At 38.4% G+C, this 16,197-nt stretch overlaps 1 protein-coding gene across 2 annotated transcripts in view; it reads right to left on the bottom strand.

Annotated features, from left to right (window-relative positions):
• NEBL (nebulette) overlaps positions 1–16,197 on the bottom strand; it is a 257,642-nt gene that overhangs the window by 135,191 nt on the left and 106,254 nt on the right. For both annotated transcript variants that reach the window (XM_035545546.1, XM_050709174.1), the window contains exon 4: positions 4,239–4,346. In XM_035545546.1, coding sequence (XP_035401439.1) covers positions 4,239–4,346 — 108 coding nt within the window. The remainder of the gene's footprint in view (positions 1–4,238; positions 4,347–16,197) is intronic.

The following is a 16,197-nucleotide window of genomic DNA, read 5'->3' as shown; positions in this document are numbered from 1 at the left end:
TTTTCATTTGTAAGAAAGTTCTATTACATATCATTAAAAATATATATAGGAAAAGTGCATAACAATTGGATTATTTTCTAAAAACCTTGTTTTCATACAAATAAGCAAAAGGCTCTATGAATTTACTTCCTGGAATTAGGGTGTTTAAATAAAACTTGTTGGCTGTATTTTCAGCTTTTACAAAATCAGTTTTACTTCATGCTCTCTTTCTGCAGTTTTACTTTCATGCACTCTCCTTCAGTGAAGAGTTCAGCTCCCTCTACATGGGGAGCTGTACATACACCACCATTCACCAAGGTGATTCAATGACTTTCTCTCCTGAGTAAGGGACCCTCCTTTTTAACTTAAGGTCTTAACCAAAGTAGGGTACCTTGGAAATGTGCTTTTTAAACCAAATCTAATCTATTTTATTATTTTCTTTTTTTATCCTGAGGTACAGTTTCCATTTCACATACAATTCAAACCTCCTGGAAAATGAGTCTTGTACATATAAAAGAACTGCCCACATTTTGCTAGCTCTCATATGGAAGAAGGACACAGATGTGTGATTCTTCTTGCTTCCACATGATTTAAGTTCATATTAGCAAGAAAGTGAAAGTGAGAAATGCTTACAGAGGGTCTCAATGTAATTGAGGGCAACCCCTATGATAGTTTCCATGTATCCTTCCAGCCATACAACCTAGCAAGCAGACTCTACTATTCAAGCATCAGCCTTTATCTTAATGAAAGCTTCACACTCCATCAATTTGTATGGAAACCTGTTTTGCTTTATACCTTGTAGAGATTTACCAGGAACAGATTTAAGAAAGAGCAACTTATTTCACATAAAATAAAATGTGTGTCAAAACATACATCTAGACATAAAAGTGTAATGGTATTAAGTTGCAGCTCATTGTTACAAACTGTTGTAAGTGTTCCATTTCCCTGAAGGAAAGATTATCAAGTTCCTACTTCTTCATTTAGACGTGTCATGAGAGATCAATAAATAGACTTTTGCCATCTTCTTTAATTATTCTGTTTCTTTTGCCACCTTACCTTTTTCTTTGTAAAAGTTTACAGTTAGCTTATTGGTAAGATTGCCTATAAAAATATTTTAGGTTTTGTTTTTAATTTTGAGAATACTTGCTTTCATAATGAAAATCCTACCTCAAAGTTCAAAGTGGTCAAAAAAACACTTGCAAGGTCTTTAACAAAATGAACACATTTCTCTGCACGAACAGTATACATTTCATGTCTATTAACTACATATTCAATGCCATGAATCAGTGAAATGCAGTGACATTATCTGATGAAAAACTTATATTCGAAATAATTGAAAAAATAGTAACTTATAATACATTTTAGGAACTAATACGTGTGAAAATTATTCAAATTTTAAAATGTCTGCTCAGCCATGCAAAGGATGCTAGAAATCCTGAAAGCTTGTCAGTAAAAAACCTGCTTACTTTATGCAGCCTTCTCTACATCAATCTAGACTAGCATGCTAGTGTGCTTGGCTTACACCTTTCAAGCTAACTCAGTGCTAAGAAGCTGTAACAGTTGTAGCTTGCAGCAGCTGATCCTGTATGTCCCAGAGAGGCTTTGGGATTCTTTCTACACATCTGTAGAATTATGTTTCTAACTCTAAAAAATAAAAAAATAAAAAAATAAAAAAAAGAAGAAATGTGGGGGTAAATTTCATTCTTTTCCAATAAACTCCATTCTGCTCCTGGTACATCCACCAACTCACAAAATACATTTCATTATTTGGTCTAAGTCTTCAGAAGCAGGATTGCTTTCTGATTGCAAACCAGCAACTGAAATCCAACCTTCCCCCCTTTATCAACCTGCTCTCCTCCCATTCCTCCTGCTTTTTACTCACAGGGTTTATATTGACAGCATAAGAAATTGTTTAAAAATTCTGAGCACTACACTATTATTCATGTATCCTGCAAAACTTATCATCTACACAAAAGACAATATTTAACAAAGCCTTCCACTAAATATTATCTATTATTGTTATTTTTTTGTTATCTTCATCAAAAATAGCTACACACTTACCCCTTCAATGAAGCTGTTACAATTTTGTTTCAAATAGGCTCTTTGAGAAGTTTCTAATACTTCAAGGTGATATCAAAATAAAACTGAAAATTAAATATACATATTAGTATTCTTCACTTTTGCTATATATGAAATGTAGAATTATTTTTAAGATTATTAAAGTGCTTACCTTTCAATGTCTTGAACCCTTAATTAGATCCTTATTCCATGATGTACACTGTTTATCTGCTAAATATAGAAACCACTCTGTGTGGAATGCTTTTCTATAATACAGGAGTTTACTAATTAGATTCAAGTTGTGGCCTATGCAGAATTAGCTTTCTAGGATGTAATGCTAAAAATCAAATGAGATTAATTTAGAGAAGTGTAAATGAAATGCAATTTCCTTTATCACACACATTTTAAAATTCCATTTTACCTTTCAAGATTAATTATTTCTAATAGAGTCCATGACATAAAATCTGTTTCAGCTGCATACATCAAGAAAAGAAAGCAACACTGTATTGTTAAGATTGGATGGAACAAATCTGCATTGTTAAGACAGGGTAGTTAGGAATGAAGAGACAGGACCTGTACATCTAAGAACCAACAAAAAATAAGTGAAATACTTTTCACTTTTAAAAAGATATTTCTAAGTCTGAAAAGAAAGATGAATATGTTTGGTTCTGGAGCCAGACAGTATTATAAATTGTGCAACAAGGTCTTCTGCTAGAAGAGAAACCCCCTTATTCCACTCAAAAATAGAACTGGGAAGAAAATTGCTTTCCATCTCACGAAATTTCTTGAATTTGATTTAAAAAAAAAATCCCAATTTCAATAATAGAAAACACAACATGTTTTGCATTAGAGAAAGAGAATGCAAATTGGCTGTATCATACTATCCTATATTCTGATGTTGAGGGTACTACGCTTAGGAGGTCTAAATTAAATTTCTTGGTTTGCCAATACCCAAAAATTAGTGTCATAGACTGGCTGTATGTCAGCCTTTCCTAACAGAGCAGGTCCATGCTAGGGATTAAGAATCTGAGCACTGCTCGTTTCATCTCCTTGATGTGTTCCAGAACTACCCCACACAAAAGAATCACTCTTGCTCTAAAAAGTGATGTAGGTCATGAGAGGACCTAATTTAAGTTCCTCGTCTGAATAAAAATGCAGCTGATTAAAACCAGGGGCTCACTGAAGTTTCCCAGATCCCCAAATGGAAGTCTTAATGACCATGCTTTTTGGCACTCTGGAAGGATACATCTTTCTCTTTCGCAAATCAGAAATTTCAGTTAGCCCCAAAATTAACATTAGGTATGAGCTTTAGTTCTCATCTTATCTACCCCCAGGATCATTTGCACAGCTCCTAAATTAACTGCTCTCCCCATCAGCCAAGGCTCCAGGAAATGAAACCCCAATTTTTCACCTCAAAGACCAGCTCTGGACGTCAAAAGAGTGACCAGGAAGGGAAGCTAGGAAAAGCCAGTGGTAGGAACTCTGCATCACTTCTAGTTCACACTAGTTGTTGTTACCTAATTTATACATATCACAATTTGCAGTACGTGTCACCCAATAATCCATCATGCAGTGAATTAAATGTTGTACAAATGAACAAAATATAAATGAATAACTTTGCAACGAAAACATAAGTCATTAGAAGTTCCATTTTTAAATATTCCACTCTTGAAAACATTCTGCATTCACGTTCTAAGCTAATGAAACACATGGTTAAGGTTTTCTATTTCCATTCCCTCCTCATCTTGCAAAACATTATCTTGTATGTATTTTCATTTAAAACTCAGTATCAAAGTTTTATTTGATTCTAAAAAACTCCACCTTGCAAGTTATGTGCTGACGGACCCTGCTTAAAATATATATATATAGCTAATTTATGTAGTTTATATGTAAATAAATTGTACAAAATTATTCTTATTTCCTAGCAGATCATTTAAAAAGCAAAAAGTGTGAAATCATTTTAGTACAGAAAATACTATGAGCATACTTGATGAAAGCTGGAGAGGTGAACACACATTGCCCATGTGCTGTACAAGTCCATGGTATAAAGTTGCACACACTTCAAAATCTGACATACACAAATCACACACCAAAATCAGATTCTTCACTCTCACAGACTTCATCAGAAACACCAACAAACACACCTGTTCTTAGACACACTATTTCTCCATCTACAATCACTTTAGATGGCAGTCACATACATTACTGATTTGTTCCTGAGTCCTTTTCAGCCTTTGTAACTCGGGCGTATCGGTCACAATACTGAACCCTCTTCCTTTGCTTTCTTCAAAGTCTCTTTTGTATTTTACCTACAGAATAGAAAATACAGAACAGGGTTGTTTTTATTTTCCAGTGCGTGCCCCTAGCAAGTAGCATTTTTTTTCATTGTAAATAAAGCATTTGTGAAAGGCTTTCAGCCCTTAAAGGGGAAGCTTTCCTTCATCCAAGAACAGAGATAGGCAGCAATTGGACAAACTTTCCTACTGCCTGAGTGACTGCCTCCTCCTTGGTTGCAAGAAGGCTCACCTCCACAGGTACGGCACTGTAGAGGGAAGACTCTCCTCGGTCACTTCATTCTCAGAGCAGTAATCATAGAACTATGGGTGCCAACACAGCACCAACCAAGCACTTATTTTCACACAAAAAAATAGCTATCACTAAATTTGGAGTCTTCTGAAATACAGTTTCACATTTCAGCCTCTCTTCCTAATGAGTTCACCATCCCCCTCCCTAGTTGAAACATAAATTATAATTGTAAAAGAAATGCTGCATGTAAAGAGTATTTAGAAGAGTGCAAAGTCAAACATTCATAAGTTAGGAAATGTCTGCCTGTACAAGCTTAATTTGTCCCTCTTGTACAAAGGCATTATGATGTTGTCTTTAATCAGGTAATCATATATTATCATTTGACAAGCCCCTTGCTTTATTCTGTACACAGCAGAGGTGGTTCCGTATGTGGTTGTATCTTTTTGCAAACTGGGCTATTCAATTCCTACTGAACAGGTAGGGATATTAGTTTCTTCAGGAGCTTTTCTACAACTCTCGTCACAGTCATTAATCAATCCTCTTAATGCATCCTGGAAAGCAGGAATGACATTATCTGCACTTCACTTACAGCAACCTGTAAAGTGATGTGAAGAAAGCTTAAGGTCCAAAAGCATACAAGGGTCCCAGGGTGCCCAGCCTCAGAATCCTGAAGTTTGAATATGTTCAAGTTATGGACTTAAGTTCTTTGTATCAATACCCAGCATTTCTACAAATCAGTCCTGGGGATCTCAATTTCAACATAAAGGAAACAAGATGAAATATGAAATATTTTAATCACTATTGAACCACAGAAAAAACTCTGTAGCAAAGAGAGTTGGAACCCATGCCTCTCTCCATGGCTGGATTCAACTAACTTATCCATAACCACTTCCTTTTAATTCTTATGTCCCCTGCCTTATTCACTACACACATGCTAATTTCGCAACACATGAGAAGGCAGTTCTACAAAAAGCAATATTCTCCTTTACACACCTGATATCCAGAAAACCTTCTGCTTATACACCAAACTCTCAGTTCAAGGTTGGCTTTAGCTTATTTCACCAGCCTGCATTTAATGTTATGATAGTGATATACAGGAAAACAATACTCCTAGATCACAAAAGCAAAGTTTCAAAGGCTATATAATACAGTTTGCTCTGTCCATCCTAATTCTAGATGTTTTTTTGTTGTTGTTGTTAGAAAAAATTCTAGCATTGCATTCTTAAATTGGTCAGTTTCATACAAAGACACATCACACAAATCCTTAAGACAGTGCACTAAATAACCACAGCAACAAACGAACATTTTTACTATGTTATTCCTCTAGAGCTAGCTGAAATTCATTGATGGCTGTAGATTTCACACAAGTATATTCTTTACAGAAGACCCTGAGACTAAAAGAACAATGTTTCCACTCAGGTTTTTGAGGAAAGTGTGGACTGGCGGCATACGTCTTTCCGTCCTTCTGCCTTGGGTTCAGCCACTCTGCCCCTTTCCCTCTGTTTGACCACCATGATTAGACATCACTTTGTCTCCCTCTGGGCTTCTAAACTAGCCTGCTCCATCTCACCATGGCTTCTTGCTAATTGCCTTGACCCAAGGGACTTCATATACCTTTCTCAGATACGCATTTTCCATTGCCTATTATCTTGCTTCATCTCTACCAAATGGCTGTCTTCCCACTGACTCTCAGAGGCTTTCCTGAATATGCTCCACAGACCCAATATTCCAGGACTCTCTGCTGCTAAGAAGGAGGTACTCTGAGTACTTGTGAACTTTCATTATTTATTCACATAAAACTTTATCACATTTGCACCGATTCTCATGGCCAAGAATAGATGCCTAACACAAAAGGCTTTATTCCATATCAGCAGTCTTCAACTCCTCAGCCCTAAATACTAAAGACAACAGAGCTGTTCAACAAAAACAAGTGTCAAGAATTTTAAATATGGGACTAAAAGTCTGTCCTAGTCTCAGTCTTGGAAACAGCTGAACATTTTGCATAAAAATTCCAAATTTGGCCTGAGGCAGACAGATGACATGGAAATGTTCAGTCTTACTGCTTAAAGTTCAGAAGAATTGTAAGCAACTGAAAATACCATCCTATAACAGGAAAGGGGCTCAGCCTTATAATAGAGATTAGCTATTGTATGAAAGATCATTTCGTGTTGTTAGTTCTAAATGTACAAGCCATTAACTTCAAATGACCTTTATTCATCTTATAAAAGAACACAAAAAGAAGAGAGAGAGGAAACTAGGTAGTTTTAACTTCACATTATTTTAATCCTTCAGTCAGATTAAAAGGACTCCTACTCTATTAATAAATCACTTGGCAGGAGTAAGGTTAACTATATCCTTCAGAACAACTACTCTGAAATCATTAACAAATTAAATTATTTAAAATATTAGCAGAGTTAATTATGCATCATTGGGATTTTACTATCTAACTTCAAAATGTAGTTTTAAGTTATAAAAATCTTGAAGAAACATTATGTTCCATGAAGGCCACAGCTTAGTGAAATATAATTACTAAAACCACTAGTTATTATAAATTCAAAAGAAAAAAACCCTTACATTTCCAGAAAATGTCAAGTAATAAGGACGCCATCAGTCACTTAGAACTTAGATCCAAGAAAATCCTATTCAGTATCAAAAATGTATATAAGTGAAGAGTTGAAAAAAAAAATTTGAGGTCAGTCAGCAGTTTAGATAATTTTAAAATTGTGAGTTTTTAATTAAGAAAAAAATAGGTGCACCTACAAAGCAGGTTGTTGTTACCCTAAAATCAGAGACTAAAATGCATCTAATTGCTTTAAACCAATTTTCAGTAGAAAAGAATATTCTGTATAGGAGCTGTAAATATCACCATAATGAATGATTTAAATAACTGGAACCGTTGAAATTTAGTTTTGAAATGGAAATGTCTATAGCCCCTAATGGCAGTATCATAAATCCAGTCATTTCCTACAGAGTTGCGTTTTAGCAACTCATCACCAAAATCCCAGCCAGTGGTTTGTAATGCCTCCCTCTTGACTCCAAAATTCAGTGCAGTCTCACAAACACAGAATACCCTCAGAGGCGAGTGCCCTGAAAAATTAATCCTTTGAGAAACAATGTGTGGCATAAACATTAGAAATAAAACGGTAATAAATCACCATAAATGAAAAGGTTTAAAGTGAAAATACTTCATGAGAAATAATTCTGCACAGACCCATAGTGAAAGGACTAAGTGATCCAACAGATCTTTAACAAACCTAACTTCTCAAATTCATGACATCAGCAAGATCTCTGGGAGGCCCAAAGACGGGATTGTATGAATCCATTCGTGAGGTCAGCACGAAGGAGCCAAGGACAGAGGGTCCACCTTTTTATATTCTGCACACAAAATCCTATGCTGGAGAAAATGCCGCCCACTTTTTTTCAGGTATACTTGGTATTTGGCAGCATAGCCACCTATTAGCAAAAAAAAGATCAATTTTCCCTGGGAAATATACATTGAAAATATAAATGGAGCCTAAAAGATTGATTATTTTCTTGGGTTTTCAGGCACCTATCCTCAGTCCAGAATCATTTGCAATAACAGAAGCACGGATTAGTTGAACAACACAAGAATCCAAAACCACCAAACAAGCAAAAAAAGCAGAGCAGGTATTCAGTGTGGTGGATCCTCACACTCTTACCATCACACTGGAGAGCTGTCAATAACGTAGACATCAGAAACACTCTTCAATCCATCCATACCTCAAGATATTCAGCCACTACAATGCAAGTATTATATCTCAAAAAGTGTAGGCAATGTCAAAGCTGATTTCCTGTACAGCCTCTTCTTCACATCCCTGTACCGATCAGGCACCTACTGTTCTGTAGTAGCTGCATCAAAAATAAGCCCTTTCCTCAACCTGACATGCTCCATAGCCCCACAGACCACAGCATCACCATGCCCGATGAGTGGCGAGGAAGGAACGAGGATGGGGTGCAGGATTGAAGAAGAGGATGGGACACACACACCAAGTTCGCCCTGAGAGGAGCATTCACAGACAACAATCTACCACACCCTGAATATTTATGCATTTGTTTCAGTATGTTGTGTTTGAGGTTTGCCCAGAGCCATCTGCTCCTTCTGCGACCACCACACACAACTACTTCCCAAAGGTCACCATCTGCTGTCCACTGGTTTTTGCAGACTGGCAGGAAGTGCTCGCCCATGATACAGGTCCTAGAGACGCATCTTGGCAAAGATGCCTTTGTTTGGATCTGCTTCTTCCACACAGCACACGAGTTTGTTGGTTTTACCTTGACTTATCTTGCTTCTTACAAACTTCGTGGCAAGACAGAGGAAAGAAATCAGGCTTTTATGAACACAAGTAGAAAATTTTTACAGATAAATCAAGTGTGAAGAACAATTTTTGACTGTTTCAGTGAGACTTTCTTTTAGTTCACTAATGTCTCTTAGGAAGGATCTCTAACATTACCCTACCTGACAAAGCTAGGCTTCAGTGTTCACAGCACCTCCTATCTTCTAACAGTGCCAAGAGTCCTAAACCCCATTCCACAGAGGTACATTTGAGTCCTATCAAAGACCCACCAACTGTTGGTACCCAACCTGCCAAAGCACTGCTCCTTCTATTGTCAATAAAACATGGCTCTCCCACTGTCACTTGGGCAGAGCCATTGTCCACAGGAAATCTAAACAGCCACCTGGAAAGCAGGAGCTGGGAATGGACCACAGGGCAGACTAAACTGTCCTTAAGGTTTTTATATGAACAGGAAGATATAGGTTGGGTATTCCTTATGGAAGTCGAGGAGCTGTGAGCACATAAAAGCCACTGATGACTGTTGCTGGAACAAGGGACTGCAGGATTAAAGATATTATCCCCTTAGCCCCTTAGTTTTACTGCTCATAGTCAACTAAAGGGATCTGATTTTCACAGCTCACAGCTCTGAAACGTTCATTGTAATAGTCTAAACTTTCTGAGAGAAGAAAGTTTTTCAGTCAAAGATGTTTTAAATCTGAAATGGCCAGCACAGCAGCGCTACCAAAATCATTTGCAGTTATACACAGTAAAAACATTCAAGTGCCATCACTAACATTAAATATACAGTCTTTCCATGTACATCATTCAAAAATTGGGCAAGTCTGTGATACCCTGTAGAGAATGCCTGAGCAAGCCTGAAAACATCTGCAAATCTCTTAACTGTACTTCCCTGAGGAACATCACGGTTTTGCCAGGGAACTACATCTAACAAGCAAATATCTTGGACTCAACGTCAGAACAGTTAAAATGTTGGATGGGTGTAAATTAAAATATATAAATAGAAACTGCAGATAATGTCTCTGTAATGTGGTCTCTTTATACTTTGGACTGTGAGACTGGCTCACAGAAAATGCAAAGCAAAAGAGTTCCAGACTCTGAGATGTGAGGGGACAGGAAATTGAAGGCAGTGAGAGATCAGCAATTTCAGAATGAGAAAAAGATTGAGTCCACAGTTTGGATGTATCACAACATCATGTGAACAGTAGCTGGGATCCAAGTAAAATTATGACTGAGGAGAGGGCAATCGGAGACTCTTTCAACAGGCTTACGTCCAAACAAGTCACCTATGCTCCACTCCATCAAAAGGTATTTCCACTGAAAGAGCTTAGGTCCTTCTGCCCCAGAAATTATTTTACTGCCACTAAGTATGTTGTTAAGTATGTATGTACGTAGTGCCTTGCACCTTTTTTTGCTGTTGGGCAAAATGGAGGTCTTATCTTTTTCTATTAAAATATAACATTAATGTTCTCCAAAGACCTCACACACAGAGAAGGCTATGTAAAGAGCAAGCCAGCGACAGTTCAAGCTGTTTTCCCCCCACTTCCACCAGCAATTATCACTCATTCAATTTGTGAAATAAACCTTAAATCGAGCATTTTGGAAGCAGTGAATTGCAGAAATACATCTGCAGATTCAGTGCAATGGGAGAGATGAGGTGGCAACCTTCATGACAGATATATATTGTCAGATCTTCTGTCCGCTCCCTATCACTTGGTATATTCTCTGTTTGAACTGGTTTATCTCTAAGGAACAGAAGCCTAAGGAGGTGAAGAATTTCTTACTGTGCCACAGCAGAGGTAGTCCTGCCTTTACCATATCTCATCGCCAGATAGAAAATGAAAGATTGATATTTATGATCTCAATGCAACTTGATAAATTGCTACAAATTTTAATAATCCCTTCAGAAAATGAAACTAGTGACAGCAAACTCCTCCAAATAAGTATCAGACAGTAATGATAATTATAATAATAACCACCTAATTATCAGATGTAAAGGGGGTAATGAAAAGAAACATTTTTAATGCCTCATATATAGATTTTTTTTTAAGACTGGAATATGGTTTTAATTCCAGACTCTGAACTAAACATACAAACACTGCCTTGCCGTTCTCTCCATCAGAAAGGAGAATGGTCAGGGAACCCCCAGGAAAAGGATGAACTCCTGAAATGTGTGCTCTGAAGGAAGTACCCAGTAAATTACAAGCACGTGCGAGCTTGCTCTGCCTACTCTCCAAGGTGGACAGAAAATGCATAACTGCTGGCTGGCTAGGGCAACACCAAGCTAGTAAGTCCTGCTGAGAGGCAGGATATGTTAGCTTGGGCTCAGCGCCATGCTAAACACGGTCATGCAGCCTTTAGTTGGCTCACAGTTCTAGCAGAGCTCAGAGGCATCTGCCCTCTGTTTACCAGATATGTAACCCAAAAATGCACATCCCCAGAAAAGACAGGCAGCCACAACAGGAACAATTTGGGGGGGGGGGGGGGGGATTATTCACCCCTCTCCACGCCCCCATCCCCAAAAAGAAAGGAAAAAAAGAAAAAAAAATACCACCTAATAATTCCAAATAATAAAAGGGCCATATTGATCCAAAGGGCGTAGAAAGTTTCACAGAAAGAATCAAGCCAAAAACTGAGCTAAAAGTATGGCACGGGATGTAAAGATTGACCCCAGAAGGGATGTAAATAAGACTGACCACAGAAAATTGTAATACAGATCAAGGGGCAAGCAGCAGTCATACATTACCAAAGGTAACCAAAACAAACACAGACAGCAGGAGCCAGCATGTGACATGCAGAGAAAAAAAAATGTAAAACTCTCATGAACAACTGCTGAAAAAAACAGAGAACATTTGCTGCATTTGCTGCTGTAGCAGAATCCCAGAGTGGCTGAGGTTGGAATGAGCCTCTGAAGCCCATCTGGTCCAACCCCTGCTCCAGCAGGGCCATCCAGAGCAGGGGACCGAGGACCACGTCCAGGAGGCTTTTGAAGACCTCCAAGGAGGGAGACTCCAAACTTCTCTGGGCAATCTGTGCCAGTGCGCAGTCACCCACGCAGCACAGAAGTGCTTCCCGATGTTCAGAGGGAACCTCCTGTGTCCCAGTTTTTGTGCCCACTGCCTCTCGTCCTGGAAGAAAGAGGATAAAATCCATCCACTGGGAACAACCAGAATGAAGCCCAGAACAAAGCGCAGAGGCAACAGCTGAAAAAATCTAGATTTGAGCAATGCAGACATGCAGGCACACAACAGGCATTTTAGAAAATGATGGGATGCAGTGTAATAATACCTTCTGGCCTCAGCTTAGTAAACTTGGGGTCTCTCATGTCTGTCACTGAGATGTGACATGGCTGACACCCTGTACAAAACTCATGTAGTAACTATCCTCCATGTCTCATTATCCTTCAGCTTCTCTTGTCTACTTCTTTGATAAGGACAGGTCATCTCTTATTCTACAGAGTTAATGGACAATTTGCCATTATGGAAGCCCCTTACAAATGTTTATCTATCATTTACTGGTTATATCTTGGAAATTGATACATCAAGTGGAAGCCTGCAGTGCACCCTGGTTGCAAAATCTATACCCTCTGCGTATGCCCTGTGTCCCTTTTGCTATATTGTTATGGGTATCTCATGCAGTTAGTCTGTTTTTATATAATGAAGGACAGAGGATAGGGACTACGCAGCATTTTCATTTAACTCTAAGCAGATTCTGAAATCCTTAGATTTTTTTCCCCTCCAAGGTACATTCCTGCCACTCAATACCAAAGATAAAACCCCAAGCTATTGAAGGCACGCTAGTGCTTTAGGACAAAGTTCATTTCTATAAGTTGGAAGTAAAATGGGAAACAAAATATGACAGCTCACAAAACCAACCTTCAGTTCATGCCTGCAGATGGGAACCCACTGAGTAGTTTTAGTTAAATTTAAGCTAGAACGTGACAGTAAGCATGGTTGTTTTGAGGCTTTAAATTCTCAGTTTTGTTCTTCATTTTAAAGTGGGAAGGGAAGGAACGTAAATCGAAAATTGTACATTTAATAAATGTAGTTTCATACCAGAAAATAGACAGCAGACAGTTCAGCCTTGTATTTTTAAATTTTCACCTATTTGCAGGTCTGAATGTCAGCTATTCTTAAGAAATTTCAGCTGCAGAGGTGAAAAACACAGAAAAACTGTTTTTGTCCTGAGTAACATTCCAAGAACTATCAGAAGACAGACATTTGTGAAGAGAACCAAAACACTGTAAAGATTACTTTTGGAGTGGTTCATCAGATAAATAATGAACAAAGTAGTTCATTAGGGGAAATAATTTGTTCTAGAATTGACTATTTAGACAGCCTCCTATAGATGCAAATTAATATTTACATCAACAGGCTCTCAAACATAATGATAATAACAAGCTGAGTGAAACTGTGAGAAGAAAGTCATACAGTTACAAAGCTACAGCCACATGAACTGAGATTAGAATATCCCAAAGGCAATCAGCAAAATCCCTGCTGTAGCATGATTTGAACTGCCTTTTCTGCATCCACTCCAATGCTGGAATAATCTGAACACGTGGTTTCCAGTCGCTACACACTGAATCCCCGTTCTTCCATTAAAAATAAATCAATGAATAAACAAATAAATGTAAAAGCAGACAAGACTGAAAAATAGTCTAAAAATTATCTCTTTGTTTTCCAGACCACAAAGGTATATCTATTTTCCTTTAAATCTTTACTGGGGTCCTTCTCCTGTCTACACATTTGCCCTTTCCTGGCAAGTCTGATGACATTACCTGGCTCATTTGGGAGAATTCCCTTCCACTGATGCAGGCAACATACTGCATTGCAAAGGAGGGTACAGGCTTATCACCCCAGAGCCCTTGGCACCAGCCCACATATCCCCAGCGTCCCGGGAAGAGGACCTCAACCCTGCCACAACTGACTGGCAAAGAAACCAGGTTGTCTTAAACTGCAAGACCCAAGGAATACATATCAAAAATCTTAGCAATACACTCAGGGGAAAGCAGCACAGTGAGAGCACAATAACTTAAGGATAGTTCTGCCGTGCTGATGGTAACAGGCAAATTAGGTCACTTCACTTGTCAGTTATCTAAGGTAAAACAGGCAGTGAAAGTACACCTAAACCTTTCATCCCTCCCCCATCAAAAACATTTGCTGCTCAAACTCTCACTTTAATGTCCTTAAACTGAGATCATGTAATTAAAGCATCCTCTATTCCTGGTGTTCAGTTTCAGGATCTTCTTTGGGAGCCTCAGCTAAAGCTTGTAACAGTTAATAGGATAATTCCTGGTAATTTCAGTTTATCCTTTAATACTGACATTAATCCAGCAAGCTCCTCCGATTGTGACAACTGACCAGGAACAGTGGGCTAATCAGACAAAAGGCAGATGTCTCTGATAGAGATATCTCCATGCAACCTAATCAACCATCCTGATTTTTTTTTTTTTAAAAAGCAAACGGAGAGAAATGGGTATTTCCAGCGAACAACTCACCTCATCCTGAGGAAGATGTTTACAAGATCTTAAAAAACATCTTTTTCTCTTCAGCCACTACAAAAAAATTGCTGACTACTTCAACAACACTGACATGGCAGATATCTAAAGCCAAGTGATATGAACTCTAAGCAGAGCCCCGACACTCCTCGTCGTGTTGTCTACACCTCTGCTGTCATGATGCATTTTCGTGATCTGCTTCAAAGTAAATACGTGAGCAGCTTCCTAAACCTTCAGAATTCCAGGGCTGCACGTGGATGCTGGTACTGAGGTTGGTGTGTGATCAGTTTTCAGATGCAGAAACTATCAGCTGTATAAAGCATGGTATTTTTTTAAATTGAGAGCTGAATCACCAGATTTTTCAAACTGTGTCTGTAGAGCAAAATGTAAAACCAAACTAAAAGTGTGGTTATTTATGATGTGCAAAGGAACGAGAAGGGCAAGGTACTCTTTAAATATATCCATTATTCATTCCTACTGAATACACATGACTTCTGCTTCAAACAGCGAGGGATATGTTGGGAGAGATGCCCTTCTAATAAAAACAAGGCAGGAATGTTAGTACCAGAAGGTTCCCTGCAGGCTAAAAAGTGACAGTTGGCAGGGCTAGGATCAGAGCAAAAAGTGGGGTGTAACAGCAGGGCCTGCCCGTGCACAGGAAAACAGCAGAAAGGAAAGGAAGGCTCCACAACATAGAGAAGTAATTCCAGAAAGGAACTGAAAACTTTAAATAAATAAATAGATTAAAAGGGGGAAAACAGCATGGAAAGAAAAACCATCACAGATGTTTGAGAAAAGGAAGGCCAGGCATCTCAGAGGAGCATACAGGGGCTGTATGTTACATTTCTTATCAGAGATGTTAGCTAGTAACAATGGCCAGAAGGAGAGGGAGGGAAGAGAAATGGGAGAACAGTTACAAATCACCCTGTCTGCAAAGACTGTTCCCTTTGTTAAATGGCACTTAGTGGAAAGAAGGTGGGAATTTAAAGAAGGATCTTTGTTATTTAAATACTATCCCATGCTGCTTTTTCAAAACTTCCTTAGACATGTATAATAAAAACTACGTGTTTTTTAGTTCCAAGAAGTAAAGGCCATTTATTCATTTTTGGGGGGGAGAAGGGTTGGTGTTTTTTTTTTTTTCCCTTTTACTGACCAGGGAAAACCAGGAGAGAGGTCATTGCCTCCTTTAAAAGAGGCCTGACATTCATACATCTGTGTACATCCTACCTCGACTGCTTTTATGTTCTGAAAATGTCTACACAGATGAGTTTTATCACTACTGTAAAGCCTTCTACTTGTGAAGCAAAGTAGACAGATGAAAATAATTTTGTCATAGCTTTCAATAACGTTTATTTTATTTCTCACCTCTAAGTAAGCAGGAAGTTATCCTTCCCAAGGCAACTTTGTCTTTTCTTTTTTCTTGGAGAGGGAGGTGGGCAGTAGCGATATAATTCTACGTATCATTTGTATGTGAGGAAATAGATGGACTGGCACACAATGATTAAAAAAATAATCCTTAAAGATACTAATTTGCTAAGATATGAAGTGGTTTGAACATTTTTTAGAAATTTGTTTATCTGGATGGGAGAAGGCTCAGTCTACATTCAATCAGTATGCCATTCCCTTTTAATATCTCAGGGAACATCACATCCTACAAGCAAGATGCGACAGGGATTTGGGCCTGCCCTTCTCAATTCACAAGTCCAGAGAGGTATACCTCACAGAAGACAGATAAGGCAAACTGCACAAATCAAATTGGCTGACAGAAGATCCATCTAACTGCACTGAAAGTCAGAACAACATCCCCCCTGCCTCCCAGGACAA

The sequence above is a fragment of the Cygnus atratus genome, chromosome 2 (genome assembly GCF_013377495.2).
Source record: "Cygnus atratus isolate AKBS03 ecotype Queensland, Australia chromosome 2, CAtr_DNAZoo_HiC_assembly, whole genome shotgun sequence".
In the NCBI taxonomy this organism is placed as follows: domain Eukaryota; kingdom Metazoa; phylum Chordata; class Aves; order Anseriformes; family Anatidae; genus Cygnus; species Cygnus atratus.
The sequence above is the reverse complement of the archived record's forward strand: the minus strand, read 5'-3'. Positions and strand labels throughout refer to the sequence as shown.